This window comes from Canis lupus, chromosome 6 (assembly GCF_003254725.2).
Source record: "Canis lupus dingo isolate Sandy chromosome 6, ASM325472v2, whole genome shotgun sequence".
Taxonomy (NCBI): Eukaryota; Metazoa; Chordata; class Mammalia; order Carnivora; family Canidae; genus Canis; species Canis lupus.
The window spans coordinates 70,652,318-70,676,960 of record NC_064248.1 but is presented as its reverse complement, the minus strand read 5'-3'; the positions used below and the strand labels follow the sequence as shown (position 1 = coordinate 70,676,960).

The following is a 24,643-nucleotide window of genomic DNA, read 5'->3' as shown; positions in this document are numbered from 1 at the left end:
GTTCTATAATCAGCATGCATAACCAACTGGAGGCAATGACAAGGATGAATGAATTAGTAATATAGAAGATAAAATTATGGAAAATAATGAAGCCAAAAAGAAGAGGGAAAGAAAGGTATTGGATCACAAATGTTGACTTAGGAAACTCAGCAACTTCTTAAAGCATAACATTCCTATCATAGGGGTCCCAGAAGAAGGAGAGAGAGAAAATGGGCCAAAAGATTTATTTGAGCAAGTTATAGTTGAAAACTTCCCCAATATGGGGAAGGAAACAGATATCCAAGAAGCAGAGAGAGCTCCATTAAGTGCAACAAAAGGCAGCCATCACTGAGACATATAGACAGCTTCACACAATGCATAGACGAGGAAACAATCCTGAAAGCAGAAAGGGAAAAGAAACCCCTAACCTTCAAGGGAAGACAGAGTAGGCACACAGCAGATCTGTCCACAGAACTTGGCAGGCCAGAAGAGAATGGCAGGATGTATTCAAAGTGCTGAATGGAAAAAAATTATGCAGTCAATAATACTTTATCCAGCAAGGCTGTCATTCAGAATAGAAAGATAAATAGTTTTCCAGACAGACAAAAACTAGAGAAGTTCATGACCACTAAACCAGCCCTGCAAGAAATATTAAAAGGGACTCTTTGAGGAAAAAAGACTAAAAGTAACAAAGATAAGAAAGGAACAGAGAACACCACCAGAAACCCCAACTTTATAGGTAGCACAATGGCACTAAACTCCTATCAATCAATAATCACTCTGAATATAAGTTGACTAAATGCTTCAAATAGGATATCACAAGATAAAAAAAACAAGACCCATCTAAATGCAGCCTACAACAGACTCATTTTAGACCGAAAGACACCTGCAGATTGAAAGTAAGCAGATGGAGAAACATTTATCATGTAAATGGACATCAAAAGAAAGCTAGAGCAGCCATATTTAAATTAGAAAAACTAGATTTTATTTTTTTTTTATTTTTTTTATTCATGAGAGACAGAGGCAGAGACACAGGCAGAGGGAGAAGCAGGCTCCATGCAGGGAGCCCGATGTGGGACTCGATCCTGGGACTCCAGAATCACGCCCTGGGCTGAAAGCAGGCACTAGACCACCAAGCCACCCAGGGATCCCCGACAAACTAGATTTTAAACCAAAGACTATAACAAGCAATGCAGACGGACACTATATCATAATGAGTCAATATATCAAAAAGATCTAACAATTGTAAAGAGGCACCCAACGGGAGCACCCAATTATATAAATATATTGTCTATTATCGATCTAGATAGATGATAGATGATAGATATCTAGATAATAGACAATAACAAAAAAACTCATTGATAATACATTAATAGTAGGGGACTTTCACACCTCACTTATAGCAATAGACAGATCTTCTAGGCAAAAACATCAAAAAGGAAACAATGGCTTTGAATGACACACTGGACCAGAAGGACTTAAGGTAATGTGTACATAGAATATTTCATCCTAAAGCAATAGAATACACATTCTTTCCAAGTGCATATGGGACATTCTCCAGAATAGATCACGTGCTAGATCACAAATCAGCCTTCAACAAGTACAAAAGGATTGAGGTCATACCCTGCATATTTTCAGACCACAACACTATGAAACTTGAAGTCAACCACAGGAAATAACTTGGAAAGACCACAAATACATGGAGGTTAAAAACATCCTACTAAAGAATGAATAGGTCAACCAGGAAATTAAAGAAGAAATTTAAAAATACATGGAAGCAAACGAAAATGAAAACACGACGGTTCAAAACCTTTGGTATGCAGCAAAGGCAGTTCTAGGAGAGAAGTACATTGTGATATAAAGCCTACCTCAAGAAACAAGAAAAGTCTCAAATATACAACCTAACCTTACACCCAAACAACACCCAAAAAACAAGTAATCCAGTTAAAAATGGGGAGAAACACGAACAGACATTTCTCCAAAGACATCCAGATGGCTAACAGACACATGAAAAGATGCTCAACATCGCTTATCAGGGAAATGCAAATATACCACTAGGAGATACCGCCGCACGCCTGTCAGAATGGCTAAACTTAGCGACACAAGAAATAACAAATGCTGGCAAGGATGCAGAGAAAGGGGAACCCTCTTGCACTGTGGGTGGGATGCACACTGGGGCAGCCACTCAGGAGAACAGCAAGGAGGTTCCTCAACAAGTTAAAAATAGAGCCACCCTATGACCCAGCAATTACATTACTAGTTATTTACCTAAGGATGCAAAAATAGAGATTCAAGGGGTGCCGGGTGGCTCAGTCGGTTAGGCATCTGCCTTTGGCTTATGTTGGGATTCCGGGGTCCTGGGATTGAGCCCTGCATGGGATCCCTGCTTAGCTGGGAGTCTATTTCTCCCTCTCCCTCTGCTGCTCTCCCTCCTCATTCTCTCAAATAAATAAAAAAAAAATCTTTAAAAAAAAATAGAGACTCAAAGGGCTACATTCACCCTGGTATTTATAGCAGCATTATTAACAATAGCCAAACTATGAAATGAGCCCAACTGTCCATTGACAGTGAGTGGATAAGAAGGTGGTGGGGACACACACACACACACACACACATACATGTATAGATATATATATACACAGACAATATGGACAATATACTATACACACACATAATGGAATATTACTTTGCCATCAAAAAAGAATGAAATCTTGCCATTTGCAAGGATGTAGTTGGAGTTAGAGTATATTACACTAAGCAAAATAAGTCAGAGACAGACAACCATACGATTTCATTCATATGTGGAATTTAAGGAACGAACCAGATGAACCTATCGTAAAAGAAAAAAAGACAGTGGGAGTAAACCATAAGAGACTCTTCATGATAGACAACAAACTGAAGGTTGTTGGAGGGAAATGGATGGGGGGTGAGTTAAATGGATGATGGGTATTAAGAGGGGCACTTGTTATGATGAGCACTGGGTGTTGTATGTAAGTGATGAACCACTAAATTCTATTCCTAAAACCACTATTACACTATATATTAACTAATTAGAATTTAAATGAAAATTCAAAAAGAGAAACAAAGTATTACACAGAAATTATAAGTAAAATAGAATATATTCAAAATGCAGATTTGGACTTACAATACATAACTCCAAAAATTTACATACAAGTTTTAAACATAAGGCCTCCAGACATATAAATGTATTCCAAAGCTATATGATGATGAAGATATTTATTAAGATACCCTTGATTATAAGTATTAAGCAATTATGTAATAACTATCAAGACTTTTTAGTCACAAATGAACTTAAGCTACTTTATGAAAAGAGCGAGCAAATGTATTTTAAGTGTTTTGAAGTCCTCATGGGTCCTAAGGATAGGAATGGAGTCAGTTTTAGGAAGGATCTAGGATCCAAATAGTCCTTAAAAATTCATGAAATACTGTTTTTCTACCTTTCAATTCTACTTCTGTCATGTTTCATTTTTTTCTCATCCTGTACCCTAGCTCTCTCTGCTTCTTTGATCCAGTGATAGACTAAGAATGAATATTTATATATTTGATTTCTTGCCACTTATATAAACTGACTGGCTAGGGTCATTACGGCCAGCCTGGGGAGAGTCCTAGACTACAAACAATTTAGTTACTACAAACAATTCTTAGTTACCTACATTTGAATTGATGTTTTATAACATAGCTGGTATGTTTCTGGAAATTTTAGTAAATATTTAAGCAATATGCCACAGTCATCAATTTGTATAAAGGGAGAAAGGATTGTTCCCACCCTCCTCCAGATTTAAAAATGGCTGTTTAGGGTGGCTCAGTTGGTTAAGCATCTACCTTTGGCTCAGGTCATGATCCTAGGGTTCTGGGATTGAGCCCTGCATCCAGCCCTGCATCCGGCTTCCTGCTTGGCGGGGAGCCTGCTTCTCCCTCTCCCTCTGCCTGCCACTCCCCCTGCTTGTGTGTGCTCTCTATCTCTCACTCTGCCAAATAAATAAATAAAATCTTTTTTTAAAAAAAAAAATGGTTCTTTATATGGCCTCTAGAATGAAGTCCATTAATTCGAATGCATTACCCATGATGAAAATACTACAAAAGGTCTTTGGAGACTGTAGATTAAATCCTACAGGAAACAACTTTAAAAATGTGTTAAAGATTTCATTTAACTCATTAATGAAGAAGGGAACTCATTAAGATGTCAAAACTGATATAAGGGAGAATTTGAAAAACACATATAGGCAGTTTGAAATTCTTAAAAAGAATTTGCTAAGAGATATAAAACTAATAACTTTCAGAGCAAAAAAAAAAAATCTAAAGGGCTCATCTTTTCCATGGAGCACAGGAATCAGCTATAGTTCATTATTCATTTGCATTACCATCCATTGTCTATAATTTAACTTCTAACTTTACAGAGTTGTAAAACAGCCTAGCCTCTAGGAAGACAATCACAGGTATATACCCCTTCAGATAATACCCTCAGGATCCATTAAATAATACCTCGCTCTCCACTAAAAGGACGCTCAGTCATTCCTTTTATCCATTTCCAAGTTCTTGACAGCCTCTTCCTTGTTATTATAAATAACCTGCTGAGATTATTCTTGATACAAAAATATAGGTTTCATTAGGTTTGGGCAGATTACTGCCACAGTGTTAATTAACCATGTAAGCCTCCTTGAATTTACTTTGCAAATCCAGAGACATACTGTGCTGAACGATTACTAAAGCTGCAGGATTAACCTCTGTCTGTAAGTTTTCATAAGGACACTCAAATCAGACTTTTAAAAGCCTCTATAATTTGGTATCTCAAGGCTGTGGAACCAAACCCAAGAAACTCTGCACCAAAGTTCTCTGGTAGTACATAAGAATTTGGGTGAATTTCTCTTCTCAGCATCTCCAAAATTTACCAAGTTTCCTGGCTTGCCTAAAAGGGCTCTTTCCTTACTTCCTATAAAACTGGAACCCTGTATCATTCCAGTTTTACCAGGACAACGTTGTAAGCATTGACTCAACATACACAGTCAACTTGTTTTTTAAAAAATGTGCTTATCAAATCTGATTAGATGAGAATTATCCTCAAATATGACACACCAGGTATCGCCTTGGTTACACAATTGATTTGTTCAATTATATCCTGTTAAACCTGAGTACAGATTCATTTTGAATGTTGCCATAGAATGTAAGGAAATCCAGAAAATGTTTCTCAGTTCTAGGGACTCCGTGAGAATCAGACACCATTTTAGACTTCCAGTTTACAAAAGCACAGTCCACTAAATTGAAGAGAGCCTAAAAAATTGAAAAGGGCTTCCTCACATAGTCACAGAAACAGAACATTACAACTACATGAACAACATTCTAGGGACGCCTGGGTGGCTCAGTGGTTGAGCGTCTGCCTTTGGCTCAGGGTGTGGGCCCCCCACCCCCACCCCGGGATCAAGCCCCACATCAGGCTCCTTGCATGGAGCCTGCTTCTCCCTCTGCCTGTGTCTCTGCCTCTCTCTCTCTGTGTCTTATGAATAAATAAATAAAGTCTTAAAAAAAAAAAAACAACCACTATTCTAAATAAGTAACCGTGATTAAATTCCCCTCATTGGCTCATCCAGTTCTCTGTAATTGTTCAGCTGGATCTTGAATCAGTAAACTGCTTTCAAGAAGCTTCCCTTCTGAGTCAGGAGGGGAGGGGAGGTGGGACTCCCAGCAGGTGGTACATGGGGGCCAACGTGCAAAAGCTGGTGGAAAGACTAGAGAGGGCAGTGGGCCCTGGAGCCACTGACCCGAGCCTGTGCCACGCCTGTGGGATGGAGACAGCGTCCAAAGCAGGAGCAGCTCCATGTGTGCAAGCATTTGACGCACCCCCTGCCGGTCCTGTGGCAGAGTGCCCCGAGGTCAGTACAGGGACCGGGGGGTGTGCAGGAACAAGCAGACGTGGCCCACACAGCTCTGAGGTTGGGGCGAGCCCTCTTGGTCCCAGCCTCTCGGTGTGCGCAGCCGGCAGGCAGTAGGCTTTCCGACTTGGCGCCCATCTCAGAGCAGATCCAAGAAGCGATAACCTTCCGGGGCAAGAACCGAGGCAGCAGGTTGTTCAGTCACCTGTCAGCTGTCGGCGAGAGTATCCAGGCCCTGGGGTGGGTGGCTATGGCTCCCAAGCCTGGTCCCTGTGTGAAAGAAATGAAGGTGCTGCCCTGTTTCACGCAGACCGAGTCCCCAAGGAGTACAGAGACGTCGGGCAGAAGCATGTGGATTGGGTCAAAGCTTACTTGAGTTTATGGACAGAGCTACAGGCTTCCAGTAAGGAGTTCCACACCACCGGACTGGCCTGGGGCCAAACGGGGCCTGTGGCACAAGAATTGAGTGGATCGCCATCGGGCCCCTCTGCTGGATTGGGTCCCCCTCGTCCCCCACCAGGCCCCCCCACAGCAGTCCCCACCAGTGCAGGCTCAGATGAGTCTGCTTCCCACTCAGCACTGTTTGCACAGATTAATCAGGGGGAGACATCACGCGTGCCCCGAAACGTGTATCTGATGACATGAAGACTCACAAGAACCCCACCCTGAAGGCCCAGAGTGGCCCAGTACGAAGCGGCCCCAGACCCTTGCCTGCACCTAAACCAGGAGTCAGCCCATCCCCCAAGCCAACCACAAAGAGGGAGCCAGCTGTACTTGAACTGGAGGGCAAGAAGTGGGGAGTGGAAAATCAGGGAAATGTTTCCAACCTGGTGATTGATGACACAGAGCTGAAGCAGGTGGCTTGCACATACAAATGTGTCAACACAACATTGCAAATCAAGGGCAAAATAAACTCCATTACGGTAGATAGCTGTAAGAAACTCGGTCTGGTGTTCGATGACGTGGTGGGCATCGTGGAGATAATCAATAGGAGGGATGTCAAAGTTCAGGTAATGGGTAAAGTGCCAACCATTTCCATCAACAAAACACATGGCTGCCATGTTGACCTGAGCAAGAATTCCCTGGATTAAAAAAAAAAAAAAAAAAGAATTCCCTGGATTGCGAGATAGTCAGCGCCAAATCTGAGATGAATGTCCTCATTCCTACCGAAGGCGGTGACTGTAATGAATTCCCAGGACCCTATGGAATGGGGAGAAGTTGGTCACCACAGTGACAGAAATTGCTGGATAAGCGAAGCGCCGCTGGGTTCTTTGTCCTCCCCCTCACACAATGGGATAAATCTGCATCAGGATGGTTCTTTTCTAGATTTCCTTTACCTTTCTTCTCTTAAACTGCTTCTCTGCTCTGAGAAGCCCAGCTACCTGCCTTCACTGAGATTTGGGGCAGGAGAGCAGGTCAGCTGATCTTCTGTAGGAAGGTACGGCTTTTCCCTATCACCCCAACCACACCGCCAGTCCATTCTTAGGGAACCACACCCCAGGACCAGTGTGTTTTAGCTTTCAGCCTTTGGGGGTTATTTGACCAACAAATAGTCTTTCCGAAAGAATAAAGCAGTCCCCAGGGATGAACACATCAGAATGTTCACGCAAGTTCATCTTTTTCTAACACTGAGCATGAAGGTCGCAGAGGCTGGTGTGATTCTAGCCAGTTCTTCTAACCAAACTAATTTTTCACGGCTGACCAGTGAGGCAGGGGTTGCCCTGGACCAAAGGCTGAAGCTTGGCCATCTAGCATTCCCAGCAACATTGTTTCCTCTAAGCATTCCTTTTCATCTGCATTCCATCCTGCGTGGGCCTGAGTCTTGGCCCCTTCCTTTCACTGGGGTCCCTGCCCAGCACCTTCCTATAGAGACAACTTAGACAAGAAAAAAAAAAAAAAAAGAGGAAAACACACCATTCCGAGGAATCTGGAATTCCTTCCTCCTTCCATGCTAGGTGCCTGTCCACCTTCATTGCCTCCTTTGCCCTGTCATGCTCAACTGCTTTGGGTTTCTGTCCAGGCACCTGATCAAAGGACTAAAGTCTCCACCGCAACCTGGTTTTAGGTCTTATGTAAGAATCTTGCACAGCACTGCTGATGTAAATTAGTTTATCTCTCTAAGACACTTCCCAAAATATGCAATTTTTTTGGTGGGAAGCGAGATTGTCCTGTTGACTTCTACCCATTTCCTGAGTTCTGTGGAAATAAACCTTTATGTACTTAAAGTTATACAGAAAATAGAAAAAAATTAATACCAAAAAGAAGAAGAAGAAGAAGGAGAAGGAGAAGAAGGAGAAGGAGAAGGAGAAGGAGAAGAAGAAGAAGAAGAAGAAGAAGAAGAAGAAGAAGAAGAAGAAGAAAGAGAAGAAGAAGAAAGAAGAAGAAAGAAGAAGAAAGAAGAAGAGAAGAAGAAGAAGAAGAAGAAGAAGAAGAAGAAGAAGAAGAAGAAGAAGAAGAAGAAGAAGAAGAAAGAAGAAGAAGAAGAAGAAGAAGAAGAAGAAGAAGAAGAAGAAAGAAGAAGAAGAAGAAGAAGAAGAAGAAGAAGAAGAAGAAGAAGAAGAAGAAGAGAAGAAGAAGCTTCTCTTCCAGACTAAATAGTTCTGGAAATCCTGACTTAGTATAATGGTGTGCTGAGAAATTTGTCTAAGTTATGTCCACTTGGAAGTCTGTACCCAAAAGTACAGACTACTGAAGTATCTATCAATAGTTCAAAGTATCTGATCCTGCCCCTGAGACTTTGAGACTATCCCTGAAAGCACAAGCTTTGGCCTGTAGCTTAGAGTAGAGCCTTCGAGCTGGCATCAGAGTAAAACAGAAACTATCCTTAGATGACTGTGTTAGTTCAGGATGCAATGACAAAACAATAGGCTGGCCTACACCACCAATGTCTGAATTCTCATAGTTCTCGAGGCTGGAAAGTCCGTTATCAGAGCACCTGCCCACTTCTGTGTGATAGACTGTTGACTTCTTATATCCTCACATGGCAGAAATAGGGTCAGAGCGCTCTCTGGGGTCCCTTTTTACAGGGCACTAATCCCATCCACTTTTATGTGACTTAATTACTTCCCAAAGCCTTCATTTGCTAATACCGTCACATTGAGGACTAGGATTTCAATGTATAAATTTGGGGGGATGGAAATATTCACTCCATTGTAATGACTATGATTGAAGGTTATAGGTAATTACTAGACCCAATAATAGAATAGAAGTAAAAAAAAAAATCTCAGTGAAAGCACAGTACTTAACTGTTTCACGAGAATTTAACCATTATTTCCCCTGAGGAACACAACATTGGCAAATCTCCAGGTTCTTTGTATAAAGCACACAATTTTGGCCATGTTTATTCATACATTTTTAGAGATTTTATTTATTTGAAAGAGAGATCACAAGCAGGGGGAGGAGCAGAGGGAGAAGCAGACTCCCTGCTGAGCAGGGAGCCCAATGCAGATGCTTGGCCCTTTCTGTTGATCTACTTGGCTATCTAAATAGATGATTTCTAAAACTGATAAATTATAATTTTCAGAATGGTAAAAAGTGATGCATATAAATATAGAATTACATGTGAAACATTTTAAGTCATTAATCTCAGAGGGAACCAATATGACATTAAAACCAATTTAAACCTTAAAACCTTGATGCCTCATAAATTGAACAACTAAACGACTTTTTTAACAGTTTATAATTAAAGGATAGAATCGTATATTTTTATTCTTATTTATTTAGTTTCAAGTTTTTATTTAAATTCCAGTTAGTGAAAAAAACAGTATAATATCAGTTTCAGGTGCAGAATTTAGTGATTCATCACTTACATACAACACCCAGTGCTCATCACAAGTACTCTCCTTAATACCCATCGCCTATTTAACCCATTCCCTCCCACCTCAGGATTTTATAGTATTAAATGTTTTTTATCTCCAACTTTACTTAAAAAGTTTCTTCTAAATGGATTCAGGGGCACCTGGGTGGCTCAGCCACTTAAGCATGGACTTTTTTTTTTTTTAAAGGACATACATATTTTAATGTATAGAGCTTTAAGAAAGAAAATTAATTGGCCATATTTTAATAGATTATAATACATAAGTATTAGTGCATAAAATCACATATCACAAAAATATAAACCATACATATAACTGAGCTGTCTTAGTAGGCTTTGATAATAGCATATATATACCACAGTGTCATAGACTCAATTACCAAGAGAAAAACACAAGTGAACAGGAAATGGCAATTCACTACAAAATAGAGTAAATTATAATGTATCCTGGACAAATATCAGCTCTTGTTACAAATAAAGTTATTGTTTTCCACCTAAAAGAAGCATTTGACTCTTGATTTCTGTTCAGGTTGTGATCTCAGGGTCATGACATTGAGCCCTGAGTTGGCTCTGAGCTCAGCGTGGAGTCTCCTTGTTCCTCTCCCTCTGCTCCTCCGCCTACTTGCTCTCTCTCAAATAAATAAATAAATAAATAAATAAATAAATAAACAAATAAACAAATAAATAAATAAAATCTTTAAAAAATAAATGGTTTTCTAATTCTATTTCTTCTATACCTGCACCTTACCTATCCAGTTCCTTTTACTATTGGTAGTACTTAGTTATGAAGACATGTAATTCTAAGACTAGACAAGATGTCATTTGCTTAAACTGAATCAGAAAATGGAAGAGCAGAGATACCAGAAACATCATACAATATATAGAAAGTAATATAATTTTGGAAGTGGGATATGGGGTATGGAGCAAGTAATATTCTACTTCTACATTTGCTATTTCAGAATGACTCAATTACTATATTTCATTGATTGCAAAGTGCACATTTTTTCATATTTAACATCTCAAAATCTGGATAAGGTTTTATGTTACTAGCCATCGGTTGTTTTTTTTCCAAACTTTTTATCTTTACAATTGGGATGTATCTTATAATCGATGGCATCTTAGGTAAAATATGGTATTGTTTGTCCCTTGGAAATTCTATTCTGTGACATTTTAATGATGTTAGAACAGACTGGAAACAGTTTAGATGCTGAATGGTGATGAAATTGTGTTCATAGTCACAATATGGGCTTTGAACAAAATTATAGGTAAAGAGAAACTTTTTTTCATTTATATAATATGTAATGGTGAACAAAGCAGATGCAGCTACAGCTCCCATAACCCTGCATCTCAGGGTTGTGAGTTTGAGCCCCACATAAGGTGTAGAGATTACTAAAAAAAAAAAAAAAAAAAAAAAAAAAAAAAAAAAAAAAAAAAAGAAAACAGAACAAAAAAAGAAATGAAAAGAGAGAAAAAAGTAAAAAGGAATAGATGAAATTAATAATTTAGTTTTATTTATCCCAATATGCCCAAATATTATTTCAACAATCAATACTATTTAAATTGTTAATGAGATATTTTACTTTATTTTTCCTACTAAGTCTTTGAAATAGGGTGTGTATTTTATACTTCACAACACATCTCAATTCAGATTGGCCATATCGCAAGTGTTCCATTTAGCTGTATCACACAGCACAGGTCTAAAGGCAGAAATGAACTTGGGTTTTTGTGTGTGTGATTTTTAAAAAAGATTTATTTTATTTATTTTAGAGAAAGAGAGAGAGCAAGAACAGGTGGAAGGTAAGTGAGAGAGAAAGAGAATCCTCTAGCAGACTCCCCACTAGCACAGAGCCCAACACCAGGCTCAATCCAGGACCCTGAGATGATAACCTGAGCTGAAACCAAGAGCCAGATGCCCGATTGACTGACCTAGGTGCTCCAAGATGAACTTGGTCTTTAACCAATTTTTTTGGCATGTTTTTGTAGCTACTTTTCTTTGGAGAGGGGATATTTTTATTTTTTGAAGAGGTAAAATATACCAAATTTCAAAAGTACCAGGGTATTCAGTGAAAAATAAGCCTCTCTTTAATCCTGTCCACAGCTTACCCACCTCCTGTAGGCAGTTGCTTTTAGTAATTCTGTGTATTTGCAAATATATCCATACGTTCTTCTCCTTTGTTTTCTACACAAATATAGCACACTATACCTAGTTTGGCACTTTCTGTTTTTATTTTCACTTAGTATATTTTGGAGATCTTTCCATAGCAATGTCTGCAGAGCTTCCTCATTCTCTTTAACAGCTGCATAATGAATACAGTATAGCTTATTCAACCTTTTGGTGGTCATTAAGAGATTTGCAATCTTTTGCTATTATAAAGACTGCCACTATGAATAGTTGTGCAAATAAGTCACTTCATACTCAAAGGACTATATTTGTAGGATAAGTACCTAGAAATAGAATTACTGAATGTAATTATAAGAACTGCTAGAACTTATGCTTCCTATACATATTTCCATTTTGCTCACCATTGTACCCCAGAACCTACGATAATACTTGGCACATTCTAGACATCCAGTGCATATTCACTGAATGAATTTATGAAGTAAGACGTAAGGCCTATTTTTCATTCTTTCAGCAGTTATTGACTCAATGGTACTTTTTATGCTTTTTTGTTTGTTTTTTAAAGATCTTATTTATTTATTTGAGAGAGAGAGAGAGAGAGAGCACAAGCAGGGGGAGGGGCAGAGGGCGAGGGAGATACAGGCTCCCTGCAGAGCAAGGAGCCCCACCTGGGGCTCAGTCCCAGGACCCCGAGATCATGACCTGAGCGTGGGCAGATGCTTAACTGACTGAGGCACCCAGGCGCCTTTTGGATCTGATGCTTGTCTTATTACTCTGAGCACTGCTTTTCCCAGGATGTCTGACCACTCCCTCTGTCCCTTGGTTTCCCTCTGTCTACACATCCCTTCCCCACTTGACGTGGGGGCAAAACAAAGTTGGGGAAATTACATTATTATTTAGGGCAGACCTTTTTTTTTTTTTTTTTTTTTTTTAAGAGCATTATTGGAAGAGGGGATAGGAGAAAGGGGAGAGGGAGAGTGAGCGAGCGCATGCGCAAACTCACCTGCGGATCCAGGCTCCTGGGGCTCACCTGGGGCTCCACGCCGCTGGCTCCATCCCGGCGCCCTGAGGTCCAGACTTGAGCCACCGCCCTCAGACACTTAACCCACTGGGCCATCCAGGCCTTTAGGGGAGATTTTTTTTTTTTTTTAAGACAAAAAGTATTAGGGCTAGAGATCGTCCTCACTAAATGGTCAAAGTATCAACTCACCAGAAAGAAAGGCTCCATTTACACGCATTTTTAAAAAAAGATTTTTTTTAATTTTTTTTTATGATAGTTACACAGAAAGAGAGAGAGAGAGAGAGAGAGAGAGAGAGAGGCAGAGACACAGGCAGAGGGAGAAGCAGGCTCCATGCACCGGGAGCCCGACGAGGGATTCGATCCCGGGTCTCCAGGATCGCGCCCTGGGCCAAAGGCAGGCGCCAAACCACTGCGCCACCCAGGGATCCCCCCAAAAAGATTTTATTTATTTATTCATGAGAGACACAGAAAGAGAGAGAGAGAGAGAGAGAGAGAGAGGCAGAGACACAGGCAGGGGGAGAAGCAGGCTCCATGCACCGGGAGCCCGATGCAGGACTCTATCCCGGGTCTCCAGGGTCATGACCTGGGTCAAAGGCAGGCGCTCAACTGCTGAGCCACCCAGGGATCCCCAACTTGCACGCATTTAATAAAGTGGCCTCAAACTATAAATGGAACAATCACAGAGTTACAGGGAGAAAAAAAAAAAAAAAGAGAGAGAGAGAGAGATCTACCATCATAGCAGATCCAACACTCTTTTCGTTACTGATGGTCCCCATAGGCCAGTGCGTCCCGTCCATAAAGGTGTGCATCCTCACCCAGAGCACACCAAGGGTCAGGGGGCGGGTGGCCAGGTGTCCTGACAGGTGCTCCGAATGCAGACGTGGGAAAAGCCCGACGGGGGCACCTAGGAAGACGGCTGACCTACACGCCCAGCAAACCCGAATTGCGCGGAAAGCTCGCGGAAAGCACGCGGGTGTTTCTTTTGCAGAAAGCAATCCACAGCACGTGCAGGTCGTAGCCCTCGAGGCACACACGGAGGGAGCGGGGGAGACAGCCGCAGCCGGGGCCGGGAAAAATCGAAGTTATTGGGCTTATCGAACAATTCCTTGCGTGCAAAAATCCTCCTAATTACCACCCACTTCAGATCTTCGGACTCACGAGGGGCCTCAAGAACAAATATATTCATTCATTCATTCATTCATTCATTCATTTATTTATTTATTTATTTATTTATTTATTTATTTATTTATTTATTTATTTATTTATTTATTTATTTATTTATGGCCATTCAGGCCCTTAAACATCGCTTGAGACTTCGCGACGGCTCAAGGGCGCGGGGGCACCACGAGCCAGACGGCGGCAGGTGCCCGAGGATTTGCGCTCAGGCGGCGAGGACAGCCCCGCGCAGCCGGCGGGGTCCTCGGGCAGCCGCGCAGCCGCTCCTCGCTGCAGGCGGGAGCGCGGTCAGCTATGCCGCTGCCCGCGAGGGCCCCGGCGGGAGCTTTCTGCGCAGGCGCGCGCCGCCTAAATCCGCCGCGGAGCGCGCCCGAGTTCTCTTTCCGGTCTCAGTCATGGTGAGTGAGGTGGTGCCGCGCGGCGCTGCCGGGGCGGTGTGGCTGCCGCGGGCCCGCGCGGCCGGTCCCTGCCTGAGGGTGGTTGAGCGAGAGTCGGGGAGCGGTCGGGGGAGGCGCGGGCCTTGGAACTTGCTTTTTTTTTTTTTCTTTCTTTCTTTTTTCCGGGCACAGGGAGGGTGAAGTATTACTCAGCGTTTCCTGCGGACCTCGCGGCCTCTAATTTTATCTAGGCTTCCTCCTAACAGGCAGGCCTCAAGATTCGCCGGCCCGATTTCTTAACAACTCAAGAAAAAAAAAAAAAAAAAAAAAAAAAGAAAGAAGAAAAAAAAAAAAGAAAAGCCTTGGGCAGTCGGTGCTGCTGCTCCTTTATTATTTTTTAATAATTTTTAAAAAAATTTTTCCTATGTGTCTGTGGGCTCAGAATCTACAAAGTCCTCACCGGTACTGTCTTTGAAGATGCGGTAAATTTTATCTTATTTATTATTTTTAAATTTTATTATTATTTTTTTATTCATGAGACACACACACAGACACACAGGCAGAGGGAGAAGCAGGCCCCACGCAGGGAGCCCAACGTGGAACTCGATCCCAGGACCCCAGGGGTCACGACCTGGGTCGAAGGCAGGTGCTCAACCGCGGAGCCACCCGGGCGTCCCCATGCAGTACATTTTAAACGGGATCCGATGGCAATCCACCAGATTCTCTTTTCTCGGTGGTGGTCATGATGCACTTGCAGGGAGTGAACTGCTGCCTCGATCACAAGGAGCTAGGATGAGAAGTGAGCAGGCGACCACAGAGCAGCAGCCTGGTTTCCGGAAGGCTTGTTGCACACGAAGAAATGAAGACTAAAAGCTGGGGGCGAGGAGGCCCGAGGAGCATGAGCATGAACCGAATAGGCGAGGATCCCTAGAACGGTCCCCAGAGAACTGGACTGTAAATCCTGGGCTGGCCACGATCTGATTGTAGGGTTGCCACTTTGTGCGGCGTGCAAGCTTTTAGGTCGTCCTCAACTGGGAAGCTCGGAGGTCCTTTTTGGTGTTTGTTGATTTTACTAGGACTCTTAAGTGAGAGAGAAGCAGCCGCAGAGGAGGGTGAAAATGGTCTTGGGTCGATGATGAGCTGGCATGTATTCTGAATCTGCAGTTGGTGATTACTCCTTCAGCTCTAGAATTACTCTGAGACCTGAGAAATACCCGAATCTTTGCAGGAGCTTCAGGGCTCAGGTTGCTTCGAGGCAGATGAGGTGGCGGCTTTTCAAACAGAAAGTTGGCGTGTGGCAAGATGGGATCCGAGTGAAAAAAGTTCTGATGTATATTGGGTATGTGCACTGGGGTCAGGCATTAAAAGAGAAAAAGTTATTAAGTCCCTGCTTTTTATTTGGAAAGGGCACACCGCAGAAGGATGTTATCATCAAGTCAGATGCACCTGACACACTGCTGTTAGAGAAGCATGCGGATTATATCGCGTCCTATGGCTCCAAGAAAGATGATTATGTACGTATGAGTTCATGTTGAATGTTTATTTTGAAGAAGTGAGTGCACAAACATTAAGTAGGTCTGTATGTGTGGCCCTTTTTTTTTTTTTTTTTTTTTTTTTTTTTTAAGATTTTCTTTATCTATTCATGAGAGAGGCAGAGAAGCAGGCTCCATGCGGGGAGCCCAACGTGAGACTCGATCCCGGGTCTCCAGGATCAGACCCTGGGCCGAAGGCAGCACTAAACCGCTGAGCTACCCAGGCTGCCCTACAGTCCATGTGTGTGTGTTTTTTTTTTTTTTTTAAATGCTAACTCTTGCTTGCCAAGGACTGAAGATCCTTGAAGTGCAGTGCGTGTAGCTTTGGCCACCTGAGGTTGAGGGTTTATCAGAATTAGCCATGGATCTTAGAGGCTTTGCAAGACAGAATAGATTCCCCATCTACCCAGATTCTTAAAAGAGGTTTGAGCTACAGAAGAGGCCTGTACTTTTGTAGCTGAGGTATTACTTGCAAGGTCAGTGATGTGTTGGCATGTATTACCTGACTAAATGGCTGATGTGTGATAACACAAGCTCTAGAATTACGCTGAGACCTTGAAAAAGTTTTACCCTCAGTTCAAACTTCTTCTCTGGGACATTCTTAGAAAAAAAGTAATGAAGCTGGAAGTCAGTATTTTTCCTTGTAGTGTCTAAACAACTGGGTTAATTTACCATGTTGGGAAACCTCTGGTATTGATGAATTTGTGACTTGTTGAATTTCCATAACCTTGATGGAGTTGTTAGGACCATGTTTATTTTTTCCCTGGATGTTTAGTTAAAGGGTTAGGTCTTGACTTATCCCTGCCTTTTTTATCTAGTGCTCACCAGCTGATTGCCTAAACCCAGAATATGGGTTCACAGCAAACTATTGAGACTATTCACCTGATTGAAAACCGGAACATGGGACTAGCAAAAATTTATTTCTGGACTATTCTCTGTATCAGTTTTTATGCCTGACTTCTGCATACCATGGCCATTTTGGTTTTCAAGAGGTTGTATCATTACTAATAGGTAGTAGATGAGGCTGTGTCCATAGTCCATGTATTAGTAGGATGGATGTCTAATAATATGTGGATACTCTGAAGGAAAATACTTTATCCCAAACTTGAGAAAAGTTGGTATATTTTTTACTTCTACTTCTGATTGGCTCTTAGGAATTAAAGTCCTATTTGTCTGGTCATTGACAGATGTGTTTATTATCTGCATCTCTGATACTACTCCCCATTCCCCCAAATTTGAGAGCCACAAATTTAAAATAAATACTGATGTTAGGATCAATTGAATTAAACAGTAAGTGTGGCTAGTTTTATGTATTTTATCACTTTGACCCTGCATCGATTCAAACTGGCACATAGAAGTAATTGTGTATTTCAGGAATACTGTATGTCTGAATATTTGAGAATGAGTGGGATCTATTGGGGTCTGACTGTGATGGATCTGATGGGACAACTACATCGGATGAATAGAGAAGAAATTCTGACCTTCATTAAGTCATGTCAACATGAGTGTGGTGGAATAAGTGCTAGTATTGGACATGACCCCCATCTTTTGTACACTCTAAGTGCTGTCCAGGTAAATACTTCCTAAGATTTAGCAGTCTTGCTGTATTCTTTTACCTGAGAATGGAGAAATTGAATTGGGTATTAGTAACGTGACAAAATTAATGTCAAAAAGTTTACCTAATCTTCTCAAACAAAGCCTGTATTCTACAAGGTCAATGATGTGATGGCATGTATTAGCTGAATCCAAAGTTGATGTCAATTGTAAGATTACACTGAGACCTTGAATGGTAAAATGTTTATTTTCAGTATATATAAATAATTTGAAAATCACCAAGTGGAGTTAAATGTTTTAATTTTGATAATAGTGAATATCCAGAATTGTGTATGTTTGTTTCTTTTAAGAATTTTTTTTTTTTTTTAAGACTTTATTTATTCATGAGAGACAGGCAGAGACACAAGCAGGCTCCATGTAGGGAGACTGACGGGAGACTCCATCCCGGGTCTCTAGGATTAGGCCCTTGGGTTGAAGGCAGCGCTAAACCGCTGAGCCACCCGGGCTGCCCCAGAATTATGGTTTTAAAGTCTACTTCAGTACGTGTAAGTTAGTAAAAATATAAAAGTTTTGCAATGCTAAGTTACAATTTATATGTAGGAAATAAATGATTTATGTTACTGGTTTGGGTTGATACTGTGGCAAAGTAGAAAGTCTGCACGTTTCTAAAAAGTTCATAGTATGTATGAACAAAGTTATGCTTGAAGATTGAAAAGGTAGTTGAAGAAAATCAGAACAAACTTAGCAGTGTTGACGTATTTACTTATTTTTTTTATTACAGATTCTTACTCTGTATGATAGTATTAATGTTATTGATGTAAATAAAGTTGTGGAATATGTTCAGAGTCTACAGAAAGAAGATGGTTCTTTTGCTGGAGATATATGGGGTAATGTCCATCTAATCCATGCTACCCAGAATACCAATATTAGAATCTCTGTTTTGGTGTTTATTGTAGTGATAAGGTTTGTTGGAAGTTTTTAGGAGGCTTTGCTAATAATTATAAGGAGATTTTTAAGTTTTTGATCTTTTCAGGTCCCACTAAGCAGCTGGTCTTACTGAAGTTAAATGGTCTGCTGGAAGTTCCAGCATGCACTGTGCTAGTTATATCAGCATACAGGAGAACTGGAACAGAGGGGGCCAGTCTAAGAGATGAGGTAGGTGAAATTTTTTCCCCCAATATTTGGTGGCTTTGTAAAGTTTTTTTTTTTCTTTTCTTTTTTTTTTTTTTTACACAAACTATTTACTGACAAGGGAGAAGTACTCAAAAAACTTTACAAACTTACTAGATATTTGAGTGGAGGGAGGGAATAGTACTATACTTGATAAATGTAGATAATCTCTGCTTTAGGGCTGAATACAGTGCAGGCCGGAGAGACCAGCTGCTTCATGGGATGTGAAAATCTACTTTTATGTAATAGGGTAAGTTTATTGTCCTCTTAGAAATTGAATAGTCCTTTTGGTTCTCTGTTATTTTCCCTTTTTGAGGCTCTAAGCAACTTAAGATAATTTGCTGTATTTTTGACAATTTTCTAGTTCTTGATTTTCTTAGAAGTCATTTACTTGTGATTTAGCTTTCCTCCTGGCGATTTAAAAGTAAATGTTAAGCTTGAACTCTTGGAAGTTTAACCATGGTAGTTGTACAGTTTGTTTTTAGTTAACTGGCATTATGTACTAGGATCAGATACCTCTGGGAGCACTTAGTTTTCATTTGATTCCTTTTTCTTTTAGGAGAAATAGATACAAGATTCTCTTTTTGTGCGGTGGCAACCTTGGCTCTGTTGGTAAGTTTTGAATATTGTATTGGAATAATTAAAGTACCCGTGATTATTTTGGAATTCAATAGGCTTATTTTTTCTGTTTGTAGGGGAAGCTAGACGCTATTAATGTGGAAAAGGCAATTGAATTTGTTTTATCGTGTATGAACTTTGATGGTGGATTTGGTTGCAGGCCAGGTTCTGAATCCCATGCTGGGCAGGTAATTTATTAATGCAGATTAAAATATGTCAGTTTTGAAGGGATAAGTAGTGTGGTAAACTGGGAAAATAACATTAAAAGCAGTTTGGGTGTCTTTTATATATGAATGAAGTTAATTAAAATTAATATAACATGAGATGTTATGTAAGAATTGCTTAAATGCAGATAAAGGAAGGCATTTTTACAGTAGCTTGTTTTATATACATTACCTGTTGGTGGAAGCTTTTGGCCCAGGCAAACCTAAGTAGATTTGTTACCATTAAAGATAACATTTTTGGGATGTCCAGGTGATTCAGCTGTTGAGCACCTGCCTTTGGCTCCGCATAATCCCAGGGTCCCGGATCGAGTCCTACATTGGGCTCCCTGCGTGGAGCCTGCTTCTCCCTCTGCCTGTGTATCTGGCTCTCTCTTCTCTCTCTGTGTTTCTCATGAATAAATAAAATCTTTAAAAAAGAGAGATGTTTTTATTTTCCATTAGTCACTCCCTTGCCCCGCCCCCCAAGTTTTATTTATTTAAGTAATCTGTACATCCGACATAGGGCTCAAACTCAACAACTCTGGGATCAAGTTCTGTGCTCCAACTGAGCCATCCAGATGTTCCTATTTTCCATTAGGTTTTTTTTTTTTTTTTTTTTTATTTTAACAAAATTAAGTTTCCTCTATTGGCACTTGCTTGAAGATTATCAAAGGTCTCTACCATAGAGGACCATTAGTTTTTAACTAAGTAGATGGAACATTCAGTTCCCTACCTATCCTGAACACTTATTTGCTTATGCTAGAGAGATAAATAGTATTTGTACTATTATATATTGTATATGTAAAAGGTAAAATAAAATTTGCTTTAAGAGCCACCTGGCTGGCACTGTCAGTAGAGCATGAGACCCTTGATCTTGAGTTGCAAATTCAAGGCTCCATGTAGGGTGTGGAGAGATTACTTTAAAAAAAAAAAAAAAACTTTTTTTTAAGATTTTATTTATTTGACAGAGCAGGAGCAGGGGGAGCCTGACCTGGGGCTTGATCCCAGGACTCTAGGATCATGACCCGAGCTAAAGGCAGGCAGACATTTACCGACTGAGCCACCCAGGCGCCCCAAAAACCTTTTTAAAAAACTTTGCTTTTAGCCATGAGGAAATGTTGCCAGTAGAATTTCATTGCAGATTTGGATCCTAGAATTAGTATGTTTGGATTTGTTCAGATAGTTATGTTTGCAATTCTGACTTGTTAACAGCAGATTTTTAGACATAAAATGGCATTTTAATTGAGTAGTTTTTATCACTATGTTACAATTGAAAAATTATTATACACATATACTTTATGTCTGTAATTTTAGATCTATTGTTGCACAGGATTTCTGGCTATTACTAGCCAGTTGCATCAAGTAAATTCTGATTTACTCGGTTGGTGGCTTTGTGAACGACAGTTACCATCAGGTGGACTCAATGGAAGGCCCGAGAAGGTATTGTTTCATAAGATACACTGTGTTCTAATAGCTTTATAATTCCAATAGCTTCTTGTAAACTGATAATGTGCTTTTGCCCCTCCCCTCATTGCAATTTTTCAGTTGTACTTCCTAAAAAATGTCCTGGGCAAAAGTAAAACAACTAGAGTGGAGATACTTATAAGACTCTTGAAGCAAAGATGGGTTTGCTACCTTCTGATAGCTCTTTTTATGACAAAGCTTTCTTCTAATCTTCCTGTCCTGAAGTAGCATCTGGAGTTATCTGAAGGAAAACCAAAAAAATGGCAAACGCTCTTAGCTTTATTTATATTTGTATTCAGACATAGTTTGAATTTTTAAAGTATATAAAAATTTGCCACTGTGTGAAGAAGGCTTGGGAGTCTGCAGAAGTGGTGGTGCCCACTGCCTTTGCCTCTGAGCTCAAAAGATTTGGGGTCATGGCTGCTCCCTTTCTACCCTAAGCTGGAGGAGCCCTGGTGGGACAGTATATATTTCAACTGGGAACTACTTTCTAGTCTGGGCTACTGAGCTGGACCTGCTCTCAACACAGCCACTCATCTAGAGCCCAGAACACTTTGGAATCAGATTTAGACCTTTCTGCATAGGAGCCATCATCCACCAGCCAGAAGTCAGTCAGTCAGCCTCCAGAGAACAGGGCACTACAGAACACTGGACGGCTACCTGCCATGGCTGGCTCTTAGCCACATCCATCCAGCTCTGGACACACCCCAGAGCAGAGACGGAAATCTATGGTGGTGGGCACTTCCAGAATGATGCTGTCCTCCCTACCCCACCCTGGATACATGCTACTTTTGAACCATGAACCATGACCATATGGACTTAGGAAAGCTGAAGATCAGCCTGGGAACTTGTTTCTTTGTTTAGTCCCTAATAAGACAATAAATGTTGTTTTTAGAGGCCTTAAAAAAAATGAATGAAACGAAGCTGTTTCTTTGAACATTTAGTTCTAGATCTATACCAGGAAGAAATCAGTCCTGCATTAAAAGCTTTATTTACATCTGGGACACCAAAAGTACTGTTGAATGAACACGTATCTTGTACAGAAATCTCCATGTCTCCTCATGGATGTGAGAGGACAATTTACCAAATCAATGATTTTTTTTTTAAATTATGTCACAAAATTTTTATTTAAAATGCTTAAGTTTTTTTAGAAAAACCCAATTTTGACACTTTGATTTGGAGAAAAGGAAATTAAACCTTCCTATCCAAGTCTGCAGTTCTCTTTAGCTCTCACACATTATGTTCTAAATTGGGTCTGTAAAGGCCAGGTAGTAAATGTTTTCAGCTCTGTAGAACATAGAATCTTGTTGGCAAGTTACGTAACTATCCTGAAGAGCAGATGGTGCCATAGACCATAAGAAACCAGTGAGCATACCTTTGTTTCAGTAAAATTATATGATACATTTGAATTTCTTACGATTTTCCTATTACAAGACTGTGGTGGTGTTTTTTTTAGACTTTGTATTTTTAAAAAACCACTTAAACCTATAAAGAAACTTGGTTGTAGTCTAGGTTTGACTCCAGGGCTATATCCTGCTGGATCCTTGGCCAAGAATATGATATGGCATGGTGGTGCTTTTATCTGGGATTGTATTTTTGTTTTAGCTTTGCTTGCTTAATATTTAGGAATAAGTTGAGTGGGGAAATAGCCACAGGTAGTTTTCTAGCTAGTTAAGATCCAATGAAAAACCTGGGCAACTTTTAAGTTAGAAAATGGATCAGGTTTGGGATTGCCAGGAATCTACACTTAGGTAGGACAACTTTTAATGTGCCTGTGAATCACCCATTGATTTTTTTTTTTTTTTTTAAGATTTTATTTATTTACTCAAGAGACACAGAGACAGGCACAGGCAGAAGGATAAGCAGGCCCCACGCAGGGAACCCAATGAGGCGGGACTCAATCCCAGGTCTACCAGGACTACACCCTGGGCCAAAGGCGGTGCTAAACCACTGAGCCACCCAGGCTGCCCTCACCCATTGATTTTGTTGAAATGATTCTTGAATAAAAAATGAGATACTCTGCAACTTTTAAACTCAAGTGACCCATGTTTTGAGCAGCCGAGCTTTAGATTATTTTTAAGAAAGTATATGCCTGTCTGGACAGCACTTGTTGAAAATGCTCTTTTTAGGGAAACAGAATATATGTCACCATGGATTTCATGGGTTTTAACCACCAGTTTGTTGGTTTCATTGCAGATACAATGTATAGGGAGGGTTGTCACTGAGTACCTAAACTATGAAACATTTAGCATAGATGTGGATTGAAATGTTTGGTCTTTTTTCCAGTGATTATCTTTAATTCTGAGTAATTGTATTCATGGATTTTAACATCTTGAACTGCATGTCAGCATATCCCTAATCCCCACCACCACCTCATGTTTAGAATAGAAACTAAAATGGTGGCAACTGTGTTTTTTTTTTCTCCTAGTTACCAGATGTCTGCTATTCGTGGTGGGTGTTGGCTTCCCTAAAGATAATTGGAAGGCTTCATTGGATTGATAGAGAGAAACTGCGAAGTTTCATTTTAGCATGTCAAGATGAAGAAACAGGAGGATTTGCAGACCGACCAGGAGACATGGCAAGTATAATTCTGACATGTTCATATAATAGTTATGTTGGTTTAAGTTACTTTTCTGGCATTTACAGACTTAGAAATGGTTGATAATCAAAGTATTGCTTAAAAAAGCAGGATACTTTTCTGTTAATTTTTATTGGAGAATATATGAGGGTATAAAACAAGTTCATAGAAATTGTCAAAAAAGAGTATGGTAAAGGTTCTATATTTAAAAAAAAAACAATTTAAAGCCATTTTTATTTCAGAAAATTTTAAGCAATTATTTAAGTAAAAATATAATGGAACCCAATATAATTTGTTCAGAAGTAGGGTTTTAGAAGTTTTTGTTTTTGTAATACTCTATAAATTCTTATTTTTTAAATAGGTAGATCCTTTTCATACTTTATTTGGAATTGCTGGATTGTCACTTTTGGGAGAAGAACAGATTAAACCTGTTAGTCCTGTTTTTTGCATGCCTGAAGAAGTGCTTCGGAGAGTCAATGTTCAGCCTGAACTAGTGAGCTAGACATTGATGGAGATACAAGATAATGCTTAGTATAGTTTTGCCATCTTAACATTTCTGTAAAGTGCTTCTCAAATTTAATGACTACTGTGTCACTATTTTGTATATGAATTGTATTAATTTTAATAAATTATGTAATTATACATACTGTAAAATAAAGATCTTTATCTTCAGCTTTAGGTTTTTTTCCTGCAATGCTGTTATCCTGAGTACAGTATTTTGTTTCTGCTTAAGTGTATTTATTTGTATGTTTCCTTAACAGTAAACTATTGACTTAAAGTTTAAGTCCTGTGTTCTACTTGATTTTCCCATGTGCTTCTTTCATGTCATATAATAATGGTTACTGTAAATTGACCTGTATCAATGAGAATGTAAAATGATAAACCTATCCATATATGAATTAAAAGATTCACCAGAATAAATGGCTGTTGAAATTTGGGACTGTTTCATAAGTTAATGGTTACTCTGAACTGATCACTAATTTAGGTTAATGATTCATTTCACCATCTTAGAATAGGACTGCAGTCTAGACTACATTTCTTGTTTTTAAAACGTTTTATATCAGAATGTACCAGTTAAGTACCGAGGGAATTGTTAGCCTTTAAGGAAATAGAAGTTGATAGTTTTCCACAACATTTTTTGAGTCTTTTT

At 40.0% G+C, this 24,643-nt stretch overlaps 1 protein-coding gene, 3 non-coding genes and 1 pseudogene across 14 annotated transcripts; all 5 read left to right on the top strand.

Annotated features, from left to right (window-relative positions):
- The first annotated feature begins 5,690 nt into the window (after positions 1-5,690).
- On the top strand, positions 5,691-7,264 carry LOC112679186 (adenylyl cyclase-associated protein 1-like; annotated as a pseudogene).
- A 6,997-nt stretch (positions 7,265-14,261) lies between these two features.
- Positions 14,262-24,430, top strand: RABGGTB (Rab geranylgeranyltransferase subunit beta). Of its 11 annotated transcripts, none has more exons than XM_049111779.1 (9): positions 14,262-14,395; positions 15,781-15,888; positions 17,281-17,478; positions 18,242-18,347; positions 19,190-19,242; positions 19,326-19,436; positions 20,766-20,891; positions 23,344-23,497; positions 23,859-24,430. In XM_049111779.1, the coding sequence occupies exons 1-9, from the start codon at positions 14,393-14,395 to the stop codon at positions 23,993-23,995; spliced, it is 996 nt and encodes a 331-aa protein (XP_048967736.1). In that variant the 5' UTR covers positions 14,262-14,392; the 3' UTR covers positions 23,996-24,430. The 11 variants fall into 11 exon arrangements, 9 of the variants coding, with proteins under 9 accessions (XP_048967736.1, XP_048967739.1, XP_025273746.1 ...); XM_025417961.3 differs by having other exon boundaries at positions 14,354-14,395; positions 23,344-23,493; positions 23,855-24,430; XM_025417962.3 differs by lacking the exon at positions 14,262-14,395 and adding an exon at positions 14,432-14,856 and having other exon boundaries at positions 23,344-23,493; positions 23,855-24,430.
- Positions 15,502-15,580, top strand: LOC112641103 (small nucleolar RNA SNORD45). Its single transcript, XR_003124503.1, has one exon. It is a non-coding gene; the product is annotated as a small nucleolar RNA SNORD45 (small nucleolar RNA).
- LOC112641102 (small nucleolar RNA SNORD45) lies at positions 16,382-16,463 on the top strand. Its single transcript, XR_003124502.1, has one exon. It is a non-coding gene; the product is annotated as a small nucleolar RNA SNORD45 (small nucleolar RNA).
- Positions 17,619-17,690, top strand: LOC112641100 (small nucleolar RNA SNORD45). The gene has a single exon (XR_003124501.1). It is a non-coding gene; the product is annotated as a small nucleolar RNA SNORD45 (small nucleolar RNA).
- Positions 24,431-24,643: the final 213 nt, after the last annotated feature.

Coding starts and splice junctions, on each gene's coding strand:
- RABGGTB (XM_025417959.3), top strand. CDS start 15,520: ATGTATTCTGAATCTGCAGTTGGTGATTACTCCTTCAGCTCTAGAATT. Junction 18,348..19,189: donor TTTTGCTGGAGATATATGGG/GTAATGTCCATC, acceptor TTTTTCTTTTAG/GAGAAATAGATACAAGATTC. Junction 19,437..20,765: donor CTGAATCCCATGCTGGGCAG/GTAATTTATTAA, acceptor CTGTAATTTTAG/ATCTATTGTTGCACAGGATT.